This window comes from Tripterygium wilfordii, chromosome 10 (genome assembly GCF_013401445.1).
Source record: "Tripterygium wilfordii isolate XIE 37 chromosome 10, ASM1340144v1, whole genome shotgun sequence".
NCBI lineage: Eukaryota > Viridiplantae > Streptophyta > Magnoliopsida > Celastrales > Celastraceae > Tripterygium > Tripterygium wilfordii.
Genome location: NC_052241.1, coordinates 2,513,595 through 2,539,200, shown reverse-complemented (window position 1 = coordinate 2,539,200; position 25,606 = coordinate 2,513,595). Strand labels below are relative to the sequence as shown.

Below are 25,606 nucleotides of genomic sequence, written 5' to 3'. Positions count from 1 at the left end.
TTTTTTTTTGGTTTTTAGCATAAATTTAACCGATCGATCAGTCGATTCTTTAAAGAATATGTATTTTTTTTGAAAAATATTCGACGATTGATTCGGTTATGATCGCTAATTTTAAACAGCCATAAATTTATTCCTTAAAGAGTGTTTACAAATGCAATTATATATTTTGAATTTATTTTACATAACAAAAAAATAAATTCAAACCTTAACAATAATAGTAGAGATGGCTCTTTGTATGTAATACAATAAATTCATCAAGTTAAGCTCCAATTGAAATAAACTTTATCATCTCATTCTCACATGGAGCTCATCTTGTATGTTAAGAGCTGGTATGATGCATCTACTTGACATGAGGTTGTTGCATCACCATGAATGATTATTCTAATTAACTAATTATATGGTTGATAATTTGATGTAATTTCCACTACATAAGTCCCAAATGTAAACAATAGTCAGGAGATCTAGACATTTTGTTTACGGTACACGAAATAGCTCACAAACCACACATATTGAACAAATATATGGAAAAAAATACGTAAACAGGACAAATATATGGAAAAATTCATGCGTGGGCTGATGTCTTTAGTAGGACTTGAACCCTAGTTCAGGCCAAGAAATACAAAACTTTTTTATCACTAGGCCACACCATCGTTGACAAAAAATCTCGTGATAATATAGCTCAAAACCATCCCAACATTGTTTTCCACATATCAGTGAATTTTTTTAATCACATTGTCATTTTGCGGTTTGATGGGGTTCAAAAGTTAAACATTCGTGTTGTCTTATACATATGTGGTATTTTGTGACATTTTGTTACAAAATACGGATAAAGTCATCAATTTACATCTTTCATGATCGAATCTGCGGTACGATATGGTATTAAAAACTATGATCTAAACACTTGAAAAGGTATGATTATGGAAAAATTTTCTAATGGTGAGATACAAAACCTTGTTTATATATTCTTAACTTTTTTTATGGTGACGATATTTACATATTTGATTGCATCAATTAAGGAAGTAGTTATTAAACATGAAAAGCTCATGTTCTCTTGTCACTCTTATAAGGACAGTTCTCTAACCGTACGTTACTGTTACTGTTACTGTTCACGCTGTAGGGGCAATGTAGGAATTCCCAAACACAACCTCCATTTATTGTGATATGTGTGAAGCCTTCAGTAGTAGTTCGGTTTTCCATTCAGGCGAGGAGATCCGAAATTTTCACACGCAGAACCTGAAAAAGAAAAGAAAAGAAAGAGAAGGAAAAAAGGGAGAGAAGGAAACAAAACCCAAAAAAAGAGAGAGAGAGGGAATTTATCTAGTCGGAATATTTTTTTTTGGAGATTTCTCTCTTGTTCTTCGTTGCTTATTCGTGATTCCAAAAACTTTCCCTTTCTCACATTACCTTCTTCAATACACACAGCCTTCGATCGTTTCATAGTTTGCTTACGATGATGCACTTATTTATTGCATATGTTTGATTGTGTTTCTAGCCTTCGATTGTTTGGAGGATCGAGTATTGTGCTTAGGTTTTGATTGTTGATTGTAACTGACTGAAGGATTTTACACAATTTCTGTGCCACCAATGCCTGATAATCGGCAGGTTAAGAGTAATGCTGTATCAAATCAATCGGCTGATGGCATAGAAGGTAATGGGGGTTCAATTTTTCCCTTTGAAACTCGAAGGCATAGAGATCTTACGGAATTTCTGATAGATACTTAGTGTCAGATTCCATAGTTTGTGATAATGTTTGGTAGATGTCACTATATATGTGTACTTATAGTATGAAAGTTTCCATCTGGGTTTTCAAATGCCTTTTTTACTTGAATATGTTAAATAATTGGAAATTGATCAAGTCAAGTGTTTGGCTATTTCTTCTAGTTTCCTGGTATGTGTTTGTGCTTTTGATTGCTTTGATCATGGATGTATGCCTTAGAGAGGTCCTAGTTTGATGATCTGGGTTTCTTTTGTGCTTCACAGAAGCGATAAGGCTGTTGAAAGTAAATGATAATCAAGAGACTGGTGACCTGGTTCAATCAGGCCCCTATCCGGATCGCCCCAGTGAACCGGATTGCTTGCATTATTTAAGGACTGGGATGTGTGGTTATGGAAGCAATTGTCGTTTCAATCATCCTTCTTATTCTACACAGGTAATGTAATTTTTCACTATGATTAAGGTCTTCCTTTTTATGGCGACCACACTTAGTTTTTCCTTTAGGGATGCCATACAGATAATTTAGTTTTTCATTATTAGTAGTTTCATACATTTTATTGTGACCCTTATGTGAGACTTAGGTGTTCCAGTCTGTAATGAAGTTTAGTTATCAATGACATGAATTGTGTGATGAGCAAGTTTCTCATGTGTTTTCATCTTATCTATCCATGGTGTTCTATATTGTCTAGTAATGTTTAGTGTGGTAGCATATGCCTTTGGTGGGTTCTGATCCCATCACTGTTCATGCAGGGTGAACAGGTTAAAGAAGATCTCCCGGAAAGATTTGGGCAACCTGACTGTGGGGTATGGTTTATTCCTGTTTTGGACTGCTGCCGCCATTGTTTTCATAGAACTGCTTGTTTGCTTTTTCCTTTTTCATTTGGCGCAGAGGAGCTATTCAATGCTTATATAATCACTTGTTTGAGTTATAAGAAGTCTTTTACTTAAAAAGGTCCAATCTGTATAGAATCCTCTGCCAAGTTTTATGCGAAAGGTAGTTCAATTGAAATCTGTCTGACTACCATATACTGAAAGAGGTTGTTGGAAAGAGAGTTGGTTGTGCCATTTGGTTTTGATCTCCTTTTCCCTGCATTTTAGAATATTTCTATCCCTTCTGCTTCATGAATGAATAGGACTGTCTGAATTTTAAACTTAGTAACTTGGCTAACTGTGGTGTACCCTGTACGATTGTTTAAAATCCCTTGACGTGATGAGAATAATATCAGGCTCATAATTCATTGATATGTTGGTAAACATGACTTCTTCTGTAATACTAGTTATGTTATTGCATTATGCCTTCTGGTGTAAGTACAATTATCTGCTTCCAAATATGCCTTGCAGTATTTTCTAAAGACGGGGACTTGCAAATATGGATCAACATGTAAATATCATCACCCAAGGGACAGAAACGGGGCTGGACCTGTATTGTTAAACATTCTTGGACTTCCCATGCGGCAGGTTCGTACTTCTTTTGACATCCTCCTGCTTAATCTGTGAATATATCTTCACTTGGTCTAGGTTGATCAATAAGTTTCTAATTTTCTTTTGACACGTGTTCATATTTCTTAGGGAAAAAAATGTGTAAGGTCCTTGCTTATACATGATTTTCCATTTTTTTGCCAGGATGAGAAGTCATGCCCTTATTACATGCGGAGTGGATCATGTAAATTTGGAGTTGCGTGCAAGTTCCACCATCCCCAGCCTGCATCTCTTGGAACTAGCTATCCAGTTGCTGGACCTACTGCTTTTGTTTCTACAGGACCATCAGCCATTCCCTCAGCAGGTCCCCATTACATGGGTGGCCCTCCAACTTGGTCTTTTCCAAGAGCTCCATATATGTCTGTTCCACGTTTACAAGGCCCTCAGACCTATGTTCCTGTTGTTTTTTCTCCTTCTCAAAGCATTGTACCTGGTCAAGGTTGGAATACTTATGTGGTGAGTACATGTCCTTTTGAGCTGAACACTTATCAAAATTACTATTATTTGTTGAACATGACATCTTGATATTGAAGATTATGCTTTGGAAATTGTTTGTTGTTGCATTTTGGCTGTTTACAAGCTAGATGATACACTTTTTTTTTTAATCTCTAGTAGCCGGTTCCTTTTCTCTTACCTCGAAATATATAGATATGTATAAGTAAATCTTCTGCTTCCTCTGGTTTTATTGACTGCATAATGGAAAAACTCTCAAAGGACCCTGTTGTTATGACCACCTCCTTTGTGTATAGATCTGTCAACTTTAGTATTTAGATGACGTAAATGGCAAACAAGAATTGAGAAGGATTATTAATAAAAGCTAGAACCTTTGTAAATGACTATTAACCATTCATTGTTGTGTGGATTGTTGGAGATCTTTCTTTTTTTTTTTGGGGAAAGAAATAAATTCGTGCATTATGATTGTTAGTGTAGTTTATTTTGCTTGTAAGCTATGTATGAAAATATTGTACACATTTCACCCAAATATTATAATATTTATTGGATTACATTTGCAAACAATCTGTGTGTTGATTGTATGGTCTGTTTATACATTGGTCAGTAGTGTGTTCCTTTTTTGCGCCTACCCAAAAAAAATGTTCTGTTTTTGCGCTGCTATAGATGCTATTTTGCTCTGGTAGGAGTTTGACCTTTGAGTGTCTTGGAATCTTGTTATTCTGTATGCATTGATGTTTGGGGAGTGGTGATCTGATCGAGTGGTAGGATTTAAACCTGAAACATATTCCCTGTAGGATGAGTGCCAGCTTAGAAGTAATAATAATTTCAAGCAAGCATCATGACAATCATTTAGGTTTATTTCTGTTATGTAGCTTAGGTATAGCTCAAAGTTGAATTCTCTGTGCTACTTATTTGTTGGTTCCGTAATTGCTCACTGTATAGCCTTGAAGTTTACTTTTCTAGGAAATGTGTGATAGGCATGTAGAGTTCAAACGCTTTATGTTCCTTTGAGGGTTCAATGTGAACACGAATGCATAAACATTTATGTGAATAAATAGGTTGTTGATCTCGTAGTGGATAGAGAACTGCTAGCTGAAAATGTGCAACTTACACAAGGGAAAGTTTTCTCGTCATGGTTAAGAATTTCGTATGGTTCGAACATAGATGGCGCTCTTTCAAAATGAATACAAGCTACGTGTGAGGAATTATTGATCTTGTCTTGCATTCTGGATCTGCGGTATGAGGAAGTGAAGAAAGTTGTGAGCTGATATTGTTGCATTTAGTTGTATGCATAATGTGCCATCTTTTTTACTGGGCATAGAGAAGTACATCTAAACACAAAACCTCTCATCACATCTTTTGACTTGTCTTTGGGTTTCCTGACTGTGGAGTTCTTTTTTCTTGCATTTTGTTCTGAGAATGATTTTCAGAGTTGAAATTAATTTTGTTCATCTTATTTTTCTTTTGATACTATCTCTTTAAGCAGGGGAACCCAAGTCCTGCATATTCCACCAGTGTTCTTGCGTCCAATCTTGTTTACAACTCTAGAAATCAAGGTGACTTGAGTTCGAGTGTGCAGCTGCAGATGGTATCAACAATGAGTCATAATTTCCCAGACAGACCTGACCAACCAGAATGCCGCTATTTTATGAGTACTGGTACATGCAAGTATGGATCTGATTGCAAGTACCATCATCCAAAAGAAAGGATTGCACAACCAGTTATTGATAGCGGGCTTCCTTCAAGACCTGTAAGTTTTGCCAGATGTTTAATACTCAGTGAAATACATTTTTATTTGCTTTATTTGAGTTATTAATTTATAATCTTTAAAAGTAATTTGAATTATTCGTCAGAGAATTCAAAACAATGCTGTATATGATTCACCAAACACCATGGAATATGAGAATCTGAGGCTTTCTTAATTATAAGAGCATGAATATTTTGTTTGTTAATAATGTTGATTACCCCGAAAAATTCGATTCTTATCATTCTTTTTTTTTTTTTGTTGTTGTTGTTTTTACTTATGCAGGGACGAGCAGTATGTTCAACCTACAGTTCTTATGGACTCTGCAAGTATGGGTCAAGCTGCAGATTCGACCATCCCTTTGTGGGATATCCTTATGGTTTGAGCCTGCCTTCTCTACCTATACTTGATCCATCTTTCACCAGCTATCCAATCATGCAGGCAGCCCATTTGCCAGAAACTTTTCCATCGTCAAAGGTACCTGGTTGGGTTCGAAGTCCAAATGCTGCAAGCAACGCCAACAAGCATGAGAATTCAGTTACGAAGGTTTCAGATGACCCAACCTGAAGAGGGTAGTTCCCCACCACATTTGCCACAGACTTCTTCAGAACCTTCACATGATTAACTCTGTGGAAGTTGGCCAATTTTGTTCTACTTGACTCTTGCCTTTTGATATGACATGCACCTTCTTCCTCACATTTTACCTGTGGTTTCTGCAGTGGAAATAGATTTTTTAAAGACCTTGTAACGAGCACAAATTTGGGGCATGGAAGGCTTCTTTCTTTTCTTTTCTTTTTTCTTTTTTTTTTGGTGATGAATAAAATACTGGTGAAAAAATTGTAAGATTTTAAGTTATTTTTCTTGGATGCTAGCCACAATATTTCGACACAGATTTGTCCATTTTTATCAATGTGGATACAAATGTTCGAAGTGATTGTGCTTGCAACCATTTTTTAATTGGTTTAGTCGTGAACTAGTGAATCGATCATATTTTCACATTATAGTCGTATTGGGAGACTTTTTTTCCTTGCTTTTCATTTCAATATCTGGTAGTGCAGAAGAATTAAACAATTGGTGGAAATTATTAGGCATGTAGCCAAAACCTTGGAATCAAGAAAAGACACATTAATAAGGAAACAATTGAAGCCACTGGCTTGAACGACTGAAATCTTGGGATGAAGCCTTGAGATGAGCTGAATAAGTCTCTTATTGCAACCCATAAAAGGCATGAGAATGGTAGCAATTGTGTATATCTAACTCATGGTTTTGTGAGTAAGATTGGGCTACACATCCACTCGCCCAATGTTAGTCCCGGCTCCTCCAAAGATGCATATTTCTATCATTAGGGGTGATGTTGGAGTTTAGAAACACTTCGGGTCTGTTTGGTATGACTTTTGTTTGTTGTTTTTTGTTTAAGTTTTCAAAAAATAAAAAATAAAAACAAAAAATATTGTTTGTTTGTATTTTCTGTTTTGGTTTTTATGAAAACCAAAAATAGGTTTTCAAAATTTTTGAAAACAAGAAAAAAAGGTTTTTAAAAGTTTAGAAAACAGAACTAGTTATACTTATTATAGATTGCACTTTCTTTAAGATTTAAGATTGCAAATTGCATAGAGATATGAAGACAATGATCAAATATACTTTGGGTTATTGTTTTATTTTTTATCTTTTTTTCTTTCTGCTGATGTTTTCAATGGTGAATTACGTTGCAATAGACACAACAAAGGCTGCAGTTATGAAAAATATAGTGGTGTGGACATTTTCCATTATTATGAAAATAAAAGCATAAACACACATTTTTTTCTCTAGTTTTATGCTTTCAGTTTTAAGTGTTCAACCAAACCAAACAAGTTTCAATTTTATGTTTTCATTTTATGTTTTATGATTTATGTTTTTGTTTTTGATTTTTGTTTTCAAAATTTTTGGAAGTGATACCAAACACAACCTTCGGTTTTCTCCTACTTGTTTCCAACTCTTGTTGTTAAGTGTATTTGTGACGCTTCCCAGGTGTTCGACTAATTGTCTGACCCACATTTGCATCAATGTGACTAGCTGAGATCTTGAAGATGACAGCTGCAGTTCTAGGATTGTACACATAAAGACGAAAAGGAATGAATTGTTGGCTTAACTTCTCGTTTTATGTGTGTTTCAATTGTCTGTTTGGACTGCCATTATCGCAAGGACAAATTGCTTATTAGTTTCTTCTCCTGGTTTGTTTTTTCATACCTTTTCATTTGATCCTCGATGGGCGGAGTACTCAGGACATGCTTAGATGTTCTTGTAGCCAATTGTATGCTAGTGGGTCCACTTGATGCACTCTATAAGAGTCAACAGTCGAGAACCTATATATTCTATGCATTTTTTGGAGTTAATCTTCAGATTTTACTGATAAAGATGAAGAAAAGAGTTAGAATATGGAATTTTGGCAGGGATAGAATTTATAATAGCCAACTGTATGCCCATGGGTGCACTTGATGCCCTCTACGAGAGTCAACAGCTGAGGATGTGTATATTCTATGCATTGGAGCTGCAGATAAAGATAAAAAAATAGTCAGAATATGGAGTCTTGACAGCAATAATATCTATAGTTTATGCAGTTCAATGACTATATAATAAGACACAGTCCCTAATCCAAGACAGCTTGTTTAAACCGGTAGTTCTACATTTGAACAAAGGATGTTGAAAAAGGGTTCAAGTGAGAGTTTTATTTCAGTAACTTTATTGATCATATACTGTGGGTCAGTCGCTGGAACTAGAACAACGTTTTCTGATGTCCTGGCGGCATTGCCCCTCCCAAATGGTGATGGCATCTGCAAGTCAATGGTTGAGAGCCGGGGCTATGTCTGCGAAGAACATACGGTATTTCCTATAATATTGCAGTTAGTTCATGAGAATTTTGACATTCTTGAAAAATTCTGTGTAATGACATTTTTCAGGTAACTACAAAGGATGGTTATATTCTCAGCATTCAGAGAATTCCAGTGGGGCAGACAGGCAAGGTTTCAGGTAACAGGATACCAATTCTGCTGCAGCATGGGCTCCTAATGGTCAGTAAACAGTAATTCTCCAAAGCAGATTTATGTCTTTGACAATGTTGTAGAATAACAAGCAATGGTTCGTTGCAGGATGCAATAACATGGCTGTTATTGGCCCCAGACAAGGCTTTGGCATTCCTCTTGGCCGACAATGGATTCGACGTGTGGCTTCCCAGCACTCGAGGAACCAAGTATAGCAGAGGCCATACATCACTCAGCCCAGATGACAAAGTTTCTCCCTTTTCATGTTTTCTTGTATTTGCCAACCAGTTTAGTACCTCCATATCAATAACTTTTGGATGCAATTTTCAGGCCTACTGGGATTGGTCCTGGGATGAATTGGTACTTAATGATCTTCCAGCAACAATTGATTATGTACATGATCAAACAGGACAGAAACCGCACTACGTCGGGCATTCACTGGTGAATCTTGAGGATGCTACTGGTTTTTTTTTTTTCTTCCTCTCTTTAGTTTTTTTTGGACAGGGCTGCTAATTAAGTTTCCAATTATCATATAGGGAACCCTGATTGTTCTGGCTGCGTTTTCCAAGGATCAGCTTATAGACAAGGTAAGATCAGCTACATTGCTTTCCCCAGTTGCTTATATGGGTCAAGTGACTTCTCCACTTGCACGAATTGCTGCGGAGAAAGAGATTGCTGAGGTGAATACTAGTTTCTTCTATTCAACTTAATTTCTCAGTACAGGATGATATTGTTATGACGGTATGTATGTAATTTTTTTTCCTTACAGGCTTTATACCGGTTGGGTAAACATGAATTTGATCCAAGGGGGTGAGAATGCTTCTTTTTTTTTTCTTTTCTTATACCACTGACAAACTCATTAGATGAAGTCATCTGTATAGGGAAGCTGTAATCAAATTTTTCAAGGTTATTTGCAAAACACCAGGTGTTGACTGCACAAATCTGTTAACCTCTTTCACAGGTTAAGTTTACATTTCCAAACTTGGGTGATGATTTTCTCTGGACTTGAAACAATTGATCCCCCTTACCAAATGTATTATTATAGGTAAGAATTGCTGCTTGAACTCTTCGATCGTAGATGTTTTTCTCGAGAATGAGCCTCAGGCAACAGCAACAAAGACTATGGTCCATCTAGCTCAGAGTAAGTTATTCACAGCCCAACATGTCCACCGAACAACTAGACTAGCTCTAAACTCGGGCCGCTAATATTGCTTATTGTTAACTACTTATGCTTATTCAAACCTGCTGCATCAGCTAATACTGGGAATTTATATTATTGGTTTGTACAGTGATTAGACAAGGAACTATTACGACGTATGATTACAAGGATAAAGATGAGAACGAGAAACACTACGGACAGGCGACTCCTCTGGTATACAACATGACAAGCATTCGGAAAGACGTTCCTCTATATCTCAGCTACGGTGGTGCAGACGCTCTTGCTGATGTAAAAGACGTACAGCTCTTGCTCGACAGTCTGAAAGATCATGACAGAGATAAGATGGTAGTTCAGTATAGAGAGGATTATGCACACGCAGATTTTGTTATGGCGGAAAATGCCGAGGAAGTTGTGTATGATCCTTTAATAGATTACTTGAAACAACAAGGTTGATTTGCTTGAAAACAAGTAAAAAAAAAGGAGAAATGAAAGGGGGAGTCTTTAGTACCACCCGTTTGATAACTTATGACCTTTGAATTTGATACCTGTATTGCTTGTAGCCATTAAGGAAAAGGAAAAAAGAAGAAAAAGAAAAGAGATATAGCAACAAGTACCTTATATCTCTTGTGTTCCTGGTATTGTGTGTGCTTGGACTGACTGTTACTTTAGTAATTTGCTTCACAGTTTATATAACTGTTTGGTGTATCTGAAACAATATGATTTGAGCAATATAAGGCGCCGTGCAGTTGCCCTGACTCGTGGAAGAACCTTGCGGAGGAACCCTTAAATTTTCGGGGCATTAGATTCTCACCAATGTCTGCATTACTCAAGTTGACATTCTCGCTTCCGCTTTGTCCACCTTTGCTCGCATGGGTGCTTTCCTCTGGAACGCTCCCCTATGGATGCGTTTTTACATCCACAACTTTGGTGGATCGCTTAGCCCATAACTTCCTTTTGTCCATGGGAGTAGCTTGGGTGGCAATGTGTGGGTTAGATGCAATCACTTGGGATGATTGACTAGTTGGTGAATGATGACCAAACCAAATGAATTCTAGAGGTCATGAGTTTGATTCTAACCCTTGTGTCTTATAGCCACACATTGGTGGGATGACTCAAATTTAGGCTCATATCGGATGTTTAAAAAACAAACTTATATGGTGTCGTTATCGATTAAAAGAAATGGGGACGCATGTATCTAGTTTCGATTACTTGCTTAGGATTATATTATCATTGACCTGGGACATGTATTGGGATTTACAGATATTAGGGGTGGATCCCAGAATAAACAGACTCAGGGAGCACTGAAAATTGTGAATTCGTACCTTGTTAACGTCTAGAATAAATTGCGAGAAAATTAATAAGAGTACACGTGGCTGGTTCCCATTGGTAAGCACACGTCGGCCCGCACTCCGCTCCTCAGCAGTCAGCACAGGGTTTTGTCCTCTGACTGGAGAGGTTTCTTTCCCGATTCAAGCAATTCATACGAAGGTAGACGCAGAAGGAAAAATCTCAAGAAAGTGCGGGAAATCCAAATGCAGAAAGCAGTATTCTCTTTTGTCCTATATCTATCAGTTCTGTTGTCCATATCCAATCTCTCTCGGGCGTTGTACTCACCATCGTCGCCAGTGGTTCAGCTCACCCCAAACAACTTCCAGTCCAAGGTAAATGCGAATCCCGCCATAGATGAAACTTTTACTTTGTCTTCTGTTTGGCTGCCAATAGTTTCAGGACCTAAAATTGTAATTTGTAACTTTCTTCTTATGTTGCATACCACTTTAGTTTCTATTTTCCTCTTTTCTTCTTTGTATGTTCAATCTAGTGAGAGTTCAGATAAGATGGTGGAGATGAATGACTTTAAACATTAACTTTTTTTTATTTGGCGCGCAATAGAATTATTAGTTTCTTTTGAAATTTCGTCGAATGATTGTTGGATCAAATAGATCTGTTGTGTTCTGTTGATTTTATCAGATAGTGCTTAGTCTATGTATCCGTTACTTTGAATTGAAACTTTTTGTATAGGCGTCGATTCTGTGTTCTTCAACAATGCGCGGTTAGCTAGCTTCATTACCTTCGAGCTTCTTATTTCCTGTAAATTGTGTAATTTTTATTATTGATAGTCGAAATTTCTGATGTGAGTCCTCTATTGATTCATCGCCAGCTAGAAATTCATTTTGATTCCATTGCATCCAAAAGAATGGGAAGTGCATTCGTTTTTTTGGTAGTTTCTGAAAATGAAATGATTATCCACTGGCACATAATACCTTGGTTAACATTTATAGGAACCTTCATATGCATACTGGCCGATAGTTCTTTTCTGAGTTCTGATGACTCACTCTAATGCTTTGCTTTATGCAATTTCTATAATTTGTTGAGTGATCCAAATATAGATATAGTGGTTTGTATGTTCGCATGATGTGGAGAACTAATGGTTCAGTCTCTTCTCCACTTAAAATATTCACTAAAGGGTGCCTCAAAATGGTAAGCAATGTTTATTTGTAGATTCTTACATTTAATAAGTGGATTTTTTGTTGGATTGTTGGCAGGTTCTAAATTCAAATGGAATTGTACTCGTGGAGTTCTTTGCACCTTGGTGTGGTCACTGTCAAGCTCTAACTCCTATTTGGGAGAAGGCAGCTACAGTCTTGAAAGGGGTTGCTACTGTAGCTGCTATTGATGCTGACGCACACAAGTCCCTTGCTCAGGTTTTATAGAGTGAACAATTCCCTGCCATATTATCTATTTCTTTTCTTAATAATGACTGAACGAGTTGCCTTACATTCCCTGTGATACTGAATGCATTTAAGTAGTATGCAACTTAAATTGACGCCAAAAGATGTCTCACATGACAAACTTTTCCTCTAGTTGGTTCCAGAGTTCAGTGTCTCAATCAAGTTGGGAGCTGCATTTACATGTGAAGACCACATGTATTTCCAGAAACCACATTGTATGATAATATTTATTTATCAATAAAACTTGGCAGTTGGGTGAAATCTAAAGGCGTGGAAAATATAGAGGTTCAGTGCTTTGTGCTTCCTTTCTCCATTAGATTCTTCTTAACTCACAATAAAATTTCCTTGAGTAGTTATGTCAATTATTTAGTTGTCTTTGTTTCATAATCCCAAGTTTATTGTGCTTTCCCAGAGTCTGTCGTGGTTACTCTTTTATAGATATGCGGAGATGCAATAAACTTTTAGCTTTTCATTTCCGTATAGCAGTTTTTCCATCATTTTATGAAACTGAATTGTGCTACGAGATTGATCATGTAGTTCACTGGTGTTTGGATGTTTTCTCACCGTCCATGTGCTTACCAATGTTAGACATGAGACATGTGTTTGCTTGTTTGGTGGATAAACGTGTTTGATTGCTGATTAGGAACACGGAATTAGAGGATTTCCAACCATAAAGGTCTTTGTACCCGGGAAGCCTCCTGTAGACTATCAAGGAGCTAGGGATGTAAAACCCATTGCAGAATTTGCGCTGAAGCAGGTTTGTTATCATCCGCTGGTTTATTTTTTAGAATCTCTGGATTTGGCCTTTATGTGCTTGTTGTAGTTATGATATGGTTACACTTCGAGGAATTTGATTTGCAGCAGTTTTTTTTTATTTTATATTTGATTGATCTTCAAGATGGCTGAGTTATTATTATCCATCTGTTGTAAACACATCAGGTTGTGGAAAGATGTCAGGGCCTAATGTTGTTACTACTAAAAATAAGTTTAGCTGGTTTCGTAAACTAATTTCTGGTGTAGAAAATGGTTTAAATGAAACATTCAGGCAACTCCATCATTTTTCCTGATAAATGTTTCCAGTAGATTATCTCAAAATGGCATGTCTGATAATTCAGTTTCTGAATGAATATGTTTACCAACCGATATACTAACTTCCTTCTGGAAGATGGATAGTAGTGAAGTATGATTATGACTTCCAATGAAATCTTTATTATGTATTTGTATGCATATTGCTGGTAGGAGCACTAATGTGCTTTGCTCTAGATCTCGTGAACTTGTCTACCCACAGCAAAATTGATAGTCTATACCTCCCAATTGATGTTATTAATGTAATTTAGTGGCTTCAGTATGAATATTGAATTTCAAATAGTGATCTCTATTCCCACCGAATGTTAGATGATCTCTGCTTTATCAGTAATAACTATGAAATATTAGGACAATGTTTTATGTGCTCATAGTACTCATTGGTGTTTGTGATGCTCATTATATGATTATTAATGCCTTTTCTGACTGCTTAATATTCATGCAGATTAAGGCACTTTTGAAGGAACGTTTACATGGTAAAGCTGATGGAGGATCCAGCCAGAAATCCGAGTCTACTGCATCAGTCGAATTGAATTCTAAAAATTTTGATGACTTGGTGGTTAAAAGTAAAGATCTATGGATTGTGGAGTTTTTTGCACCTTGGTAAGGGTTCCATGATGGTATTGGACTCTTTTTTTTTTTTTTTTTTCTTTCTTATGTATAGCTCTTCCATGGTTTCGATTTATTTTTAGCACAAGTTACATGACTTCTTATAACTGTTCCAATTTATTTTTGTGTAAATCTGGTATTAAAATTTACCCATATTACTGCTAAGGTGTGGACATTGCAAAAAACTGGCTCCTGAGTGGAAGAAGGCTTCAAACAATTTGAAGGGAAAAGTAAAGCTCGGTCATGTTGATTGTGATGCTGAGCAGGTAATGTTTATTCCAATATCTTCTGGAAACATTTTCTACAATTCTAATCAGATGCAAAGATTGCAAGTCTGTGTTGGTACTTGGTACTTTGTATCACTGGGCACAACTATTGTGTTTTAATCTGAGGATAATATGTTTTTGAAGAATGCCTTGTTCCCAGTCTATGTGAAACTACTGTATTTTATAGATTTTTGATTTATCAGTACCATCGTTTCTACGGATTTATTGAGAATATTAACCTCATTTCTTGAATGTACACTGAACATATATGCAGCTTTAATTTAGATGATGCATAAGGAGCTGCATTTCTCGCTTTTTAGTATTGTGTTTTTGTTCTTTCAGTATGCAAATTGTGGTTTTTTGGAACAGTGGAGCAATGTTCTTCTGAATGAGTACTTAGATTTTTGTTGATGTGGTTGTAATGGGTTTGGGTTAGCAGTCTCTAATGCGCAGATTCAATGTCCAAGGATTTCCCACGATCTTGTTATTTGGGGCTGACAAAGATTCCCCAATTCCTTATGAGGGTGCTAGAACATCCTCAGCAATCGAATCATTTGCCCTGGAGCAGCTAGAAACAAATGTTGCACCCCTGGAAATTACTGAGTTGACTGGACCGGTAAAGCTTTTATTTCCTTCCAAAGAGCTGAGTCTCTTAGTGGGATTTGTTCAATGGATGTGTGTAAACCTCTAATCTTTCCATACAGGATGTGATGGAAGAGAAGTGTGGTTCAGCTGCCATATGCTTTGTTGCTTTCTTACCTGACATTTTGGACTCAAAGGCGGAAGGGAGGAACAGGTACCTCGAGCAGTTATTATCAGTCGCAGAGAAGTTTAAAAGGAGTCCTTACAGGTGTGTACATAGGGGTTTTTCCCTCTTTTACTTTTGATGGTCCTTTCCTTTGATGTTAATTCTTTGACATAAGAACGTTATGAAGATAGCTACTCATGTTACTCATCTTGATGGCGAGGCTGGCTGTCGCTCTTACCTGCGTCATGCCCTTCACAACCATTGTGATGCTAGAAGAACCATTGTGATGCTAGAAGGATTTAGTCTAATGAGAGTTGTATAACCCATTTACCTTTTGTCTCTTGCAGTTATCATTGGGCTGCTGCAGGTAAGCAGCCAGATCTTGAGAAGCTTGTAGGCGTTGGTGGATATGGGTATCCAGCACTTGTAGCCTTGAATGTGAAGAAAGGAGCATACGCCCCACTTAAAAGTGCATTTGAAATTGACCAGATTACGTAAGTGCTCAGTTTCTGCTATATCCCAGACTGCCTTCTAAATGAACAGCAACATGAATCCATTTAAATTATTTTTTCTCAGAGAGTTTGTCAAGGAAGCTGGGCGCGGAGGAAAGGGGAATTTACCTCTAGCTGGGACTCCCGATATTCGCAAAATTGAACCTTGGGATGGTAAAGATGGAGAGATTATTGAGGAGGACGAGTTCTCTCTTGAAGAACTCATGGGTGGAGATGATGCTAAGGATGAGTAATATCAATTGGGAGAAAGATCGAGTAAACTATGAAAACCTCAGGTAGAAAACAGTTTCGACTTTACGTGCCCTGTGTGTCCTTGGATGGCTTTTTGACCATAGCAAGCAATATACTTGGTTGGATATGGTCCTTTCTCCCCTAACTTCAGATATTATAATCATGTGCTACCCCACATTACGTAAGTGCTCAGTTTCTTGATCATTACTATATTTCAATTTGTTTGCATTTTCTGTGATCATTCTACGATACCATAACAAATCAGAATGGCCAACAAGATAACTCGAACATTACATTACAGTCTCTTAATATTCATCACCACACACGATTTATCTATATCTACTGCAACTCTCTCTGTTGTTGTAAAGATAGAGTGAGATACATTTGGGTACATATATTGATATATATATATATGTATGTATGTATATCAAGCATTAAATTCAGCAAGAACATGCTTAACCATGTAAGCTGCAATGATGTGATTTGTTTTCTCTGTCGGATGGAAGGCATCCCAAAATACGTACTTGTTTGCATCAGTGCAGGTGAACATACTTGTTCGAGCGCAAGCATAACCCATCTCATACATCCCTGTTGCGCAACACCCTGCCCCAGTCACCTGAAACCCTGAGAACACCATCAGACAGAGTTTAGTATATTTCAACTGTGTTTTTGACGTTGCATAAATTCTCGAATTGATATTTTTGGGTATTGTGGGTGCGATTTTTTGCATCCACAAAATTGTCTGCTCTAGGTACATCTACATGCATTTCTCCTCGCACGATTTTATTTCAAGAAATAATCCTACCTCGCCACTTGAACACATAACTTGTTTAGTTTGGAAAAGTGAGTACCCAAGTTATCAACTAGTTACTTGGGTACCCAAGTTATGTGTCAAGTAGGGGAGGCAAGATTATTTCTTGAAATAAAACCGTGCAGGAAGACAGGGAGGGTAGGAATGCTCGTAGAGGTACTCAGATGGGACAATCCCTTGGATGCAAAAATCTCACGGGTATCAATTTGAAGTTTTAAACACTATAACAATTAGTACCATTACGTTGAAAAAGTGAAGTCATGTGAAACCCATTAAAATCCCCACCAACCTTGGATCCTGAATTCCTGATGTGTGAGTATGTGACCCCCTATAAATGCTATAATTAAAGCAACGATGTGTTCAGGATTTCTAAGTGAACGTTGAGAAATCTAGTTGGGTATAATCAAGAACCAACACTTAAAAACATTAATGAACTTACCATAGAGAGAAGGCCTTTTTATGATACTCTGCAGAACAAAATAAGGATCTGAGAAAACCAGCTTGATCCCAGGAAGTTCCTTGTTCAGCTCCACAATCATATTCTTCAACTTGTTATTGAATTCAAGAGCAACTTTGTTGTATTTCTCCACACAATCATATGAACCAGCCATGTTTGTGGTTCTCTCTAATGGCATACATCCCATCGGAGGAATCCCGCCCAGCGATATCTTTCGAGCCCCGAGACCATAGAGTTCCTTAACGAAGTTCTTGGCAATTCCAACTAGGAAATTCTCGTATTCTCCAGGAGTATATTGCCTTGATCGTCCTGGCATTGTGTAGTAGTTCTCCAGGAAATCATTGGTTCCAATGCTCGTCATGTACAAGGCCTCGCTTATTGTTCGACTCGCTTTGGATTCTCCCATATATGCTTTTAGCCTCTTCTGGTACTCCTTGTAGTACTCCAATTGCTTCCATAGTGGTATCACTGACTGCATACCACAACATGAAAATCATCAACTATGATAGGGATCCTAACAGTTGGTATCATGTGGGACATGTGGAGTCCACAAATCACTTCGATCATATGTGCTCAACTCAATAGCTAGCATATATATGAGATACCAATTGCTGAGATCTTTATAATTTTCGTTAAAACATGATTGAGAATTCTGATGAATGTGTATAAGCAATTAATGGTTTAAAACAAACTTTTCTGAAAATTTTGGCAAATGGATAGTTGGAATTTTAGTATTTACCAGAACATCAGCAGTGGCATTGTCATACCCAGTAGCAGCAGAAGCAAAAGTGACACCAATAGCGAAAGCAGAGATATTATAAGCAGGATCCAAGTAGGCAGGTATAGTTGGCTTGAGCCCCATAGCCTGAGAAATAAAATCAGTAGCAATTCGACCGTTGGAGAACCGACCGGTGGCGCGGCCACCAGCAAAATCACGACCATAAGGCTTGAAATTGCTTCTGGCAATGGTAGGAATGAAGTTGTTATTCCCAGCATCGACAGAGGAGTCTCCAAACACCACAATTGCTGGTACTTTTGACTCAATTTTGGTGACCAGAACAAGAAACTGAATTACCAGCAAGAAGCAGGAGATGATGTAATTGTACTCCATTTCTGAATGATTGTTCAGTGTGTGTGTGTGTGACAATGCAGGGGATACATTGAACTGACGAGGGACTCGTGCATGTATAAATATTGGTTGCAAAAATTAATGAGAACTCTGTTTTTCAAAGTGTTCTGTTGTGTAAGGTCGTTGAGAGTATTTAATTGCCGCTATGACCCGAGTCGGGGTTTCTCGACACGTCTCGTCCGTGTGACCCGAGTCAAAAAGTCTAAGCTTCTTTGCTACAGTAAGCTCTGTTTTGTTTTGCTTTTGTCATCTTGGTTTTTCTTTTCAATTTCTATTATTTGCTTGTAGTTTAATTTATCATTTTGTCTTTCTATTTATACGTTTGTAGTTTTCCAAGGAAATATGATATCTTGTTTTGAATCAGTTGGATGTAGTCTAGTTGGTGAATCTCTTTGATGTTAAACTGTACAGACTTGGGAGGTTCAAAGTTTAATTTTCATCGAAAGCAATACACTTGTGGTAACATGCTGGACTGGATGTTTACCCTAATTATTGTGGGGGAGGGATTTTTCCCGCCCCTGTAGGGTCCACACTAATACACTTATGGTAACGAGTTGGATGTTTACCCTACTTACCGTGGGGAGGGATTTTTCCCACCCTTGTGGGGTCCACACTACCCCCTAAGGTATTGTCCACTCTGGTCGTCTGTGCATCGGTTAGTCCATTCCCATATGAGGTAGGTCGGCCAACAAGCACATCAATCTCACGGATACCGATTGGTCCATTCCCATATGGGGTAGGCCGGCCAACAAGCACATCAACTTCATTGATTTATTTTAGGATATCCCGCCTCCCTCATTGTTAGAACCCATGATCTCTTAATAATACGAGAGTGAGTACTCAATTTACAAACTAGTTTAGATGGTGTGGACCCCATAGAGACGGAAAAACCCCCTTTACCATGTTTAAAAACGAGAAACTAACTAGTCTAGATGGCACACATCATCTTTACCACTACAACTAGTGATTCGGGTATAAAGTTTTTTATATCTTGCATATTCATTTTGATAGTCTAAAAATACTTGTGGCTTGACATTATCATTTCCCATATTTATGGTTAATGGAATGCCGTGTCAATGTCATCATTGAATTCTACTATTTTCACTTAGTCCCGCAACTACGAGAATAGTGTACTGAGTTGGCATCATTAAGTAAATGTACCCTTAATGATAATTAGTATAAGAAAATTAATCACTAGTCAAAAAAAGGAAAGATATGCAGCTTGAGGAGAAGCAAGAGAGTTAATGTGAGAGTAGTGGCGGGACGTTGAGCCAAGGCAGGCAAACGAGCATTGAAAGCTTCACAACAAAAATGGAGGTGGCTAGCTGCTTTTGTGAACTTCTAATCAATGCTTTAAAAGAGTAAGTACATAGTGAGAATTGCATGACAATTCTAAATTATTAAATATAAACTCAAGACATTTTATTTGATTTTTGTTTCGGATAAAAAAAAAACTCGTTAGATTCGTCAAACCAGGTTCGAAACACAAATATCTTATGTTGTTGGTGTATTTTAAATAATAAAGAATAAACTACATTTGTTAATGTAATCAATTATATTATTTATTATAAATCATATTCAACTTGGTAATTGTAACCTCTCAAATTCAAAGGAAAACATAAAGTCCCAAGAAAGTAAACACTACTTAATAAGAGATAACTTACTAATGAGTGATTGTGATGTGCTTTGATATGGGTCCAACCCATGAGCGCAACGAAGTAAGAAAAGAGTGGAGAGCAGAGTTTTACGTTGAGCTATTTAAAGGCTCGTTAATAGGCTATAACTGTAAGAGGAGTTATTGGGCCGTCATAAACGTTTCAGACAGTAATTGCTCTAACCATTAATTCCAGCACAACCTATATAAACCCATATGCTCCTACCCACAACTCACAATACAACACATTTCGAATAGCACAACCTGAGCTATCTTCTCTCGATAAGAAAACTCACAATTCACAACACAACACACTTCGAAATCAGCTCTCTTCTATCTATGATAATCCCAGTATACCAATTCTGAAGCAAAGAAGAACTGTAGAGAGATCAAATTTCCTTGAAGAGATCAAGATACTTGTGTCTTAGTCTGTGCGGTTGATTTTTTTATTGTAATTTCGATATTTTGTACACTATGCTCTAACATCTTATATACTGCCAAGCGCCTCCCTACACTACGACTAGTTTGCCACCACAAATATTGCATTGCAAATTGCATATATTGAAGACAATGTTTGGGCTCATGTCTTCGCATCAATGAGAAATCTAGTTACTACTTAGTTCTGTATATGGCCCAATTGGCCCAAAAAGAAGAAATTGATCTAGAGCCAATATTGAACAAGGAATAGAGCAAAAAGCCTTATGGGCCTGTATGCAATTTAGTCATGATTCAAGGCCCAGCATCCCTCACTCGATAGGCAACCAGGTGACGAGTTGCTCCCCAAATTTGAACTCGGACGCTCCGATCGTTCTCCTCTTCCAACTGGATTTTCTCCTATACTGCCAATGTTGTTCACCAGTATGTGGAATGCGAAACGCGGGAAGAATATGGACTTCACGAGGCTGCTGAGAAGACGCATATCTCAGTCAAGCAGGTCTGTTGTAGACATGGCTGCTAAGGATGGAGAACTGAGAGTGTTCATTGTAGCTGGAGAGGTTTCAGGGGACACCATTGGTTCTCGTCTTATGTCGTCTCTGAACAAGCTTTCTCCTGTACCAATCCGTTTCACTGGTGTGGGAGGGTAAGATAATCTCAGTTATCTGTTAGTCATAAAATGGAATTTCTTCTAATGGAGATATAAATTTCGATTTTGGGATTTGTTAACTCCTATTTTCCTTTACTTTTATGCGACGTTCAAATGGTATGCTCTCTATGTATAAGGTCCTTGATGTCCAAGCAAGGACTGAAATCTCTGTTTCCTATGGAGGATATTGCTGTAATGGGGATTTGGGAGTTGCTGCCACATCTGTACAAATTCCGAGTGAGTAGTGATATATGTAACATCTTTTCGCTTCCATGGGCTACATGTTCAATTCCGTACATGTTCTTACCTGTAATGGAAATTTGAATTTTCAGAGGAAATTGAGTGAAACTATTGAGGCTGCTCATCTATTTCAGCCTCATGTTGTTGTTACTGTGGATTCGAAGGGGTTTTCTTTTCGTTTACTTAAGCAATTGCGAGGTAGTAACCCTCTTGTAGATTGAACTGATGTTTACATGCTAATTATGTGATAAGTATATCTTGGAGAATGGCTGATACTGGTATGGGCAAAATCCTATTTGCAGCTAGGTACAGTCAACAAGGGTCAGATGGTCCTGTGCACTTCCATTACGTAGCACCATCATTCTGGGCATGGAAAGGGGGTGAAGCAAGACTCAGAGGCCTGGCCAATTTTGTTGATCATATCTTGTGCATACTTCCAAATGAGGAAGCTGTTTGTAGATCAAATGGTCTGGTCGCAACATTCGTCGGCCACCCCATTCTAGAAGATGTTTTGCAGTTGCATTCGGTATGAGTCTATTCTCTTTGATCTGGGATATCTCCTGGATAGCTGCTTAAAATAGCTAAAACATTCAATGTTCAAATTACAGAAGTTTCAAATCAAGTTTAGGCTTATGATATTTTTTTCGGACAGCTTCCCTGTTGATGAGATCATGTGCATTTATCCACCAGTATATGCTGTTTAAACTGCACAATTATTAACAGGGGCGAAGCCAGAGTATTCTTTGAGGGGGGAAATCCGTGGTGGAGAAAATAATTAGTAAAAAAATAAAAAATAATGTTATGCTTTGAATTTGATACCCACTGTACTTGATTGAAGATTATGTGATTAACATGCGGGCAGGGGAAGGAAATGATGCTAAATGAATGGAAGATAGAAGGAAATTGTGACAACTTTCGCGGTCAATATGCAGTACCTTCAGGTAGCATGAATCTTCTTCTTAGATTTTTTTAAATTTTCACATCAGGGAATTTACATTTTACATTTTTATATTATCATATATTCATATACGGTTTTCTCCTATCTTATACTCAATTTAAGCTTAGTATCTTTAATTATTGTCCTACCTTTACTTTTTTTTTGCACATGTTCGCCTCACAGTTTTCATTCCTACTAACTTCAGTTTTTTTTGAGCATGTTGTCTTTTGACACCCAATATCTTTATCCTACAATGGGACAAATAGAAAAAACTATAAAATGTATCCTTTAGCCACAAAGTTATCCTTAGTTTACACAAAATGTTAGATGCACTTTATTATCTATCCTAGGGTGTGTGTGTGTGTGTATATATTTATATTTATATCGATATTTCTTTCTCTCTGAGCTATCAGTATAATCTATCTTAGATAGATATTATATCAGCTATGACTATTAAATACTAGAAAGAGCTTAATACATATCATTGATGTAAACTTCTCATGATGGGAATTTCTTTCTTGGAGTTCTCACTAGTAATAGCACTAACTATGTGGCCCATTCTTGCATATCCTTGAGCATTAAAAATTAGTGAGACCTACCTTTTCTTTCCTAAATCCCATCAATTTACTTTCCCTTGAAAAAATTTACTATCAATTTCTATGCCAATGAAAACTAGATGAAGTTCCCCCTTCTCTCAAGTATTAGAATACAGTTTCTTGGTTGCTTAACCCGACATAAATCTTAGTTTGCTGTCCAACTGTTACCCTATGTGCTATTTAAAAATTGGAAGACCTGCAAGACTTGCATCATATTGTCAAAGACTCAAGATTTTTATAAATACCACCCTTTTTAAATGCATCAAGAATTTTATCTTTGGAAGGTGCCACGTTAATTTCCTTGCTTCCGGGAAGCAGATTACAGGAGGTCACTCGGATGCTTCCCATCTTTGCAAATTCTATGCGGCTGTTAAAGGACTCTTTTCCCGAGCTGATAACAGCCATCCATGTGGCACCTAATCAGCACGTAGCAGACTATGTTGCCGCTGCTGTTCAAAAGTGGCCTGTGCCAACTATATTGATTCCAGGAGGATCTCCAGCCCTGAAGTACGACTCATTCAGTGTAAGACATACTAACTTCCTCTCTATATCAGGAACATTTGATCTAGTCATTGTGGCAACTGGAAAGGGACATAAATGGAACAAGATGCTATTCCAGCTGATTTAGATAGCTGCCATGAGGAGTGTCCTTGCACCCTCATAGTCCCATCCTGTCCAATTACTTAATAAAGAAAGATAAGTTGACCTTTATGGTTCTCGGCGAGTTATGAATTGGAACCTAGAGGAATTTGTCATTTCTCCTTCATTCATTTCTTTCATCTGTTTGGATTGATTATATCCCAAGAATGGACATCTAATAGGCATTATCTAGGTTCATGAGATCTATCTAAGGCAAAGCTTCCCCTGCTTATTAATTTGAACTGTCCATTACTGAGTTGAACCGAATGCTTTCCAGGCAAGCAGGGTTGCATTATGTACTTCAGGGACGGTAGCTGTGGAATTGCAGCTGGCACGGTTGCCATGTCTTGTTGCCTATCGAGCACACATCCTAACTGAATGGTTTATTCGTTATAAGGCAAAGATACCGTACATCTCACTTCCTAATATATTGTTGAATTCAGCTATCATTCCTGAAGCCCTCTTTCAAGCATGCACGCCTTCAAATCTAGCTTCTTTGCTAACGTAAGCTCTGTTTTGTTTTGTGATTTTGGTTTTTTGTTTACAATTTCTGTTATTTGCTGCAAAATTGGGCATATGTACTTTATCTGGATTGCTAGTTAGATGTTGATGATTTAGACATAATTGCAACTTTTCTTTACTGAACTGCCTTATCTGTTGAGAAGAGAAATGTTTTACTTCATGAAATGGTTGACTTGAGGATTATCATCTGTCACAGGGAACTAATAAACAACGACGAGCTTCAAGAAAAGCAGATTATTGCTGCTGAAAAGTTTGTCAAATATTTATACCCTTCAAATATGAAAGTCTTAGATCTGGAGGATGTGAGATGGAAGAGCAATCACGGCCCGAGCATGCTAGCAGCATCCACCATACTTTCTCATCAAAGACGTGAGGCTTGAGTGACTGATCTGGCATTAACTTAACTCGAGCAGGTCCCAACCACTCGATTGAGATGGAAGAGCAATCTGTACTGGACCCTGGTGTTTCAAGTCACATTAGCAAGTAGCAACAAAACAGCTTGTTAACTTAACTCGAGCAGGTCCCAACCATTCGATTGAGATGGGAAGAGCCTTGTAATTAGCAATAGTTGTGAACAGAAGATGTTGCAGTTGAATTTCTTGCATCTGACTGTAGATTTACGCATGAAATGCTAATTGTGATAGTTTAATTGATGAATCTCTTTGGGACTAACCCGTATGACCTCGGGAGGTCCTGAGTTTGATTCCCACTAAGATGGTCACATGAGTAATTCCTTGTTATCATATGTGAAACTTTTGTGCGCGGAAATAAATTTGTATAGTGTCGTTATCCGTTTAAAAAAAAAAGGGTGTTCGTGGCAGCATGATATGCTTGGAAGCCCATTCTTCACTCCCATTGTTTTATGCCCTAGAAATGTTCATCTTCCCTAAAGACCAGCTCAACTTAAACAAACTCCTACTAACCACCACAAACACCAAAACTTCTTATAATAGTAAATCACATTCTCTTTAAATCCCATCTCCTGCCAACTCCCTTGGGCCTTATCAACACATTACCATATACACAAAACGAAGAGCCATCAAAATTCCACAAACAATGGCTACATCAAGAGGAATGCTTCTCTTTTCCCTTATGACAGTACTAGTTGTTCTCTCATTGTTGATCAAAGCCAGCGACGCAGAATGTGGGGGCGGTGCATATCCTGACGACCACCAGCGCTGCAGGGAAGACGAACATGGTTCGGAGCAGGAAGATTTAGATGATGATGTTGATGATACATATAAAGTTGCGAACAAGATTTCTTTCAGTACAAAACCCTTTGTAGTGCCTTCACCAGAGCCCTCAAGAGATGATGATGATGATGAAATTCTGGAGCCGGAGATGATTGTAATGGGACACTGATGGAGCCTTAGAGAACCCACTATACCCCCCTCATCTCTTAATTCTCAACATATTTGCTTTTGTTTCTTCTCTAATCCTGCCATTGTTGGATTTGTATCATTAGTTTTTGTTGAATGGTTTGGTATTAAGAATAAATTAGTTCTTATGCTTCTACAAGGTTTGCTAATCAAAGTCTGTTAAATCTCACATTGTTTGGTGAAAGCAAAGCAATGTAATTTATAAATATGATCGAACATGATAGCTCTTGGAATGTCCTTTAGAAAGACAAAACTATACGGATCTTGAATCCAAAAAGTATGGACAATACCTCTAGTGATTGGGTCAAAACCTTTTATTGTAGAGGCATGATCCAGACTCAAAGAGGTCATAGCAGAGACAGAATCTATCCTGAAATAAATCCATAGGGACCAGGTTCAAAGTGTACAATACCT

At 37.6% G+C, this 25,606-nt stretch overlaps 4 protein-coding genes, 1 long non-coding RNA gene and 1 pseudogene across 6 annotated transcripts; 4 read left to right on the top strand and 2 right to left on the bottom strand.

The window, feature by feature from the left end:
• The first annotated feature begins 1,181 nt into the window (after positions 1–1,181).
• On the top strand, positions 1,182–6,320 carry LOC120007722 (annotated as a pseudogene).
• On the bottom strand, positions 6,190–7,723 carry LOC120007724. The gene is made up of 2 exons (XR_005470242.1): positions 7,336–7,723; positions 6,190–6,760 (listed from the first exon to the last, which is right to left on the bottom strand). It is a non-coding gene; the product is annotated as an uncharacterized LOC120007724 (long non-coding RNA).
• On the top strand, positions 7,720–10,036 carry LOC120007723 (triacylglycerol lipase 2-like). The gene is made up of 9 exons (XM_038858124.1): positions 7,720–8,249; positions 8,327–8,437; positions 8,516–8,656; positions 8,738–8,848; positions 8,944–9,087; positions 9,177–9,217; positions 9,289–9,368; positions 9,453–9,548; positions 9,697–10,036. The coding sequence occupies exons 1-9, from the start codon at positions 8,067–8,069 to the stop codon at positions 10,017–10,019; spliced, it is 1,230 nt and encodes a 409-aa protein (XP_038714052.1). The 5' UTR covers positions 7,720–8,066; the 3' UTR covers positions 10,020–10,036.
• A 924-nt stretch (positions 10,037–10,960) lies between these two features.
• On the top strand, positions 10,961–15,972 carry LOC120006829 (protein disulfide isomerase-like 2-3). Its single transcript, XM_038856927.1, has 9 exons — positions 10,961–11,227; positions 12,110–12,268; positions 12,939–13,052; positions 13,824–13,981; positions 14,154–14,253; positions 14,693–14,869; positions 14,958–15,103; positions 15,349–15,495; positions 15,578–15,972. Exons 1-9 carry the CDS (start codon positions 11,099–11,101, stop codon positions 15,744–15,746), a joined length of 1,299 nt encoding a protein of 432 aa, XP_038712855.1. The 5' UTR covers positions 10,961–11,098; the 3' UTR covers positions 15,747–15,972.
• On the bottom strand, positions 15,758–19,190 carry LOC120007224 (GDSL esterase/lipase At2g04570-like). The gene is made up of 5 exons (XM_038857434.1): positions 19,094–19,190; positions 18,717–18,902; positions 17,752–18,218; positions 16,995–17,484; positions 15,758–16,368 (listed from the first exon to the last, which is right to left on the bottom strand). Exons 1-5 carry the CDS (start codon positions 19,188–19,190, stop codon positions 16,172–16,174), a joined length of 1,437 nt encoding a protein of 478 aa, XP_038713362.1. The 3' UTR covers positions 15,758–16,171.
• Positions 19,191–20,566: 1,376 nt separating this feature from the next.
• Positions 20,567–24,585, top strand: LOC120007004 (probable lipid-A-disaccharide synthase, mitochondrial). 2 transcript variants are annotated; one of them, XM_038857143.1, is made up of 8 exons: positions 20,567–20,876; positions 21,017–21,116; positions 21,212–21,317; positions 21,422–21,645; positions 21,982–22,060; positions 22,937–23,175; positions 23,569–23,795; positions 24,010–24,584. In XM_038857143.1, exons 1-8 carry the CDS (start codon positions 20,641–20,643, stop codon positions 24,191–24,193), a joined length of 1,395 nt encoding a protein of 464 aa, XP_038713071.1. In that variant the 5' UTR covers positions 20,567–20,640; the 3' UTR covers positions 24,194–24,584. The 2 variants fall into 2 exon arrangements, with proteins under 2 accessions (XP_038713071.1, XP_038713072.1); XM_038857144.1 differs by having other exon boundaries at positions 20,743–20,876; positions 20,998–21,116; positions 24,010–24,585.
• Positions 24,586–25,606: the final 1,021 nt, after the last annotated feature.

What these genes read in the sequence shown, in the direction of transcription:
- LOC120006829 (XM_038856927.1), top strand. Translation starts at nt 11,099, where the DNA reads ATGCAGAAAGCAGTATTCTCTTTTGTCCTATATCTATCAGTTCTGTTG. An exon ending in CAGAATTTGCGCTGAAGCAG is followed by an intron (nt 13,053 to 13,823) that starts GTTTGTTATCAT and finishes ATATTCATGCAG; the next exon opens with ATTAAGGCACTTTTGAAGGA. An exon ending in TTGATTGTGATGCTGAGCAG is followed by an intron (nt 14,254 to 14,692) that starts GTAATGTTTATT and finishes TTGGGTTAGCAG; the next exon opens with TCTCTAATGCGCAGATTCAA.
- LOC120007723 (XM_038858124.1), top strand. Translation starts at nt 8,067, where the DNA reads ATGTTGAAAAAGGGTTCAAGTGAGAGTTTTATTTCAGTAACTTTATTG. An exon ending in TGCAGCATGGGCTCCTAATG is followed by an intron (nt 8,438 to 8,515) that starts GTCAGTAAACAG and finishes GGTTCGTTGCAG; the next exon opens with GATGCAATAACATGGCTGTT. An exon ending in CGGAGAAAGAGATTGCTGAG is followed by an intron (nt 9,088 to 9,176) that starts GTGAATACTAGT and finishes TTTTCCTTACAG; the next exon opens with GCTTTATACCGGTTGGGTAA.
- LOC120007224 (XM_038857434.1), bottom strand. Translation starts at nt 19,190, where the DNA reads ATGGGAAATGATAATGTCAAGCCACAAGTATTTTTAGACTATCAAAAT. An exon ending in CCGAATCACTAGTTGTAGTG is followed by an intron (nt 18,903 to 19,093) that starts GTAAAGATGATG and finishes AAATCAATGAAG; the next exon opens with TTGATGTGCTTGTTGGCCGG. An exon ending in ATGCCACTGCTGATGTTCTG is followed by an intron (nt 17,485 to 17,751) that starts GTAAATACTAAA and finishes TGTGGTATGCAG; the next exon opens with TCAGTGATACCACTATGGAA.
- LOC120007004 (XM_038857143.1), top strand. Translation starts at nt 20,641, where the DNA reads ATGTTGTTCACCAGTATGTGGAATGCGAAACGCGGGAAGAATATGGAC. An exon ending in CACATCTGTACAAATTCCGA is followed by an intron (nt 21,117 to 21,211) that starts GTGAGTAGTGAT and finishes TTGAATTTTCAG; the next exon opens with AGGAAATTGAGTGAAACTAT. An exon ending in TTTACTTAAGCAATTGCGAG is followed by an intron (nt 21,318 to 21,421) that starts GTAGTAACCCTC and finishes TCCTATTTGCAG; the next exon opens with CTAGGTACAGTCAACAAGGG.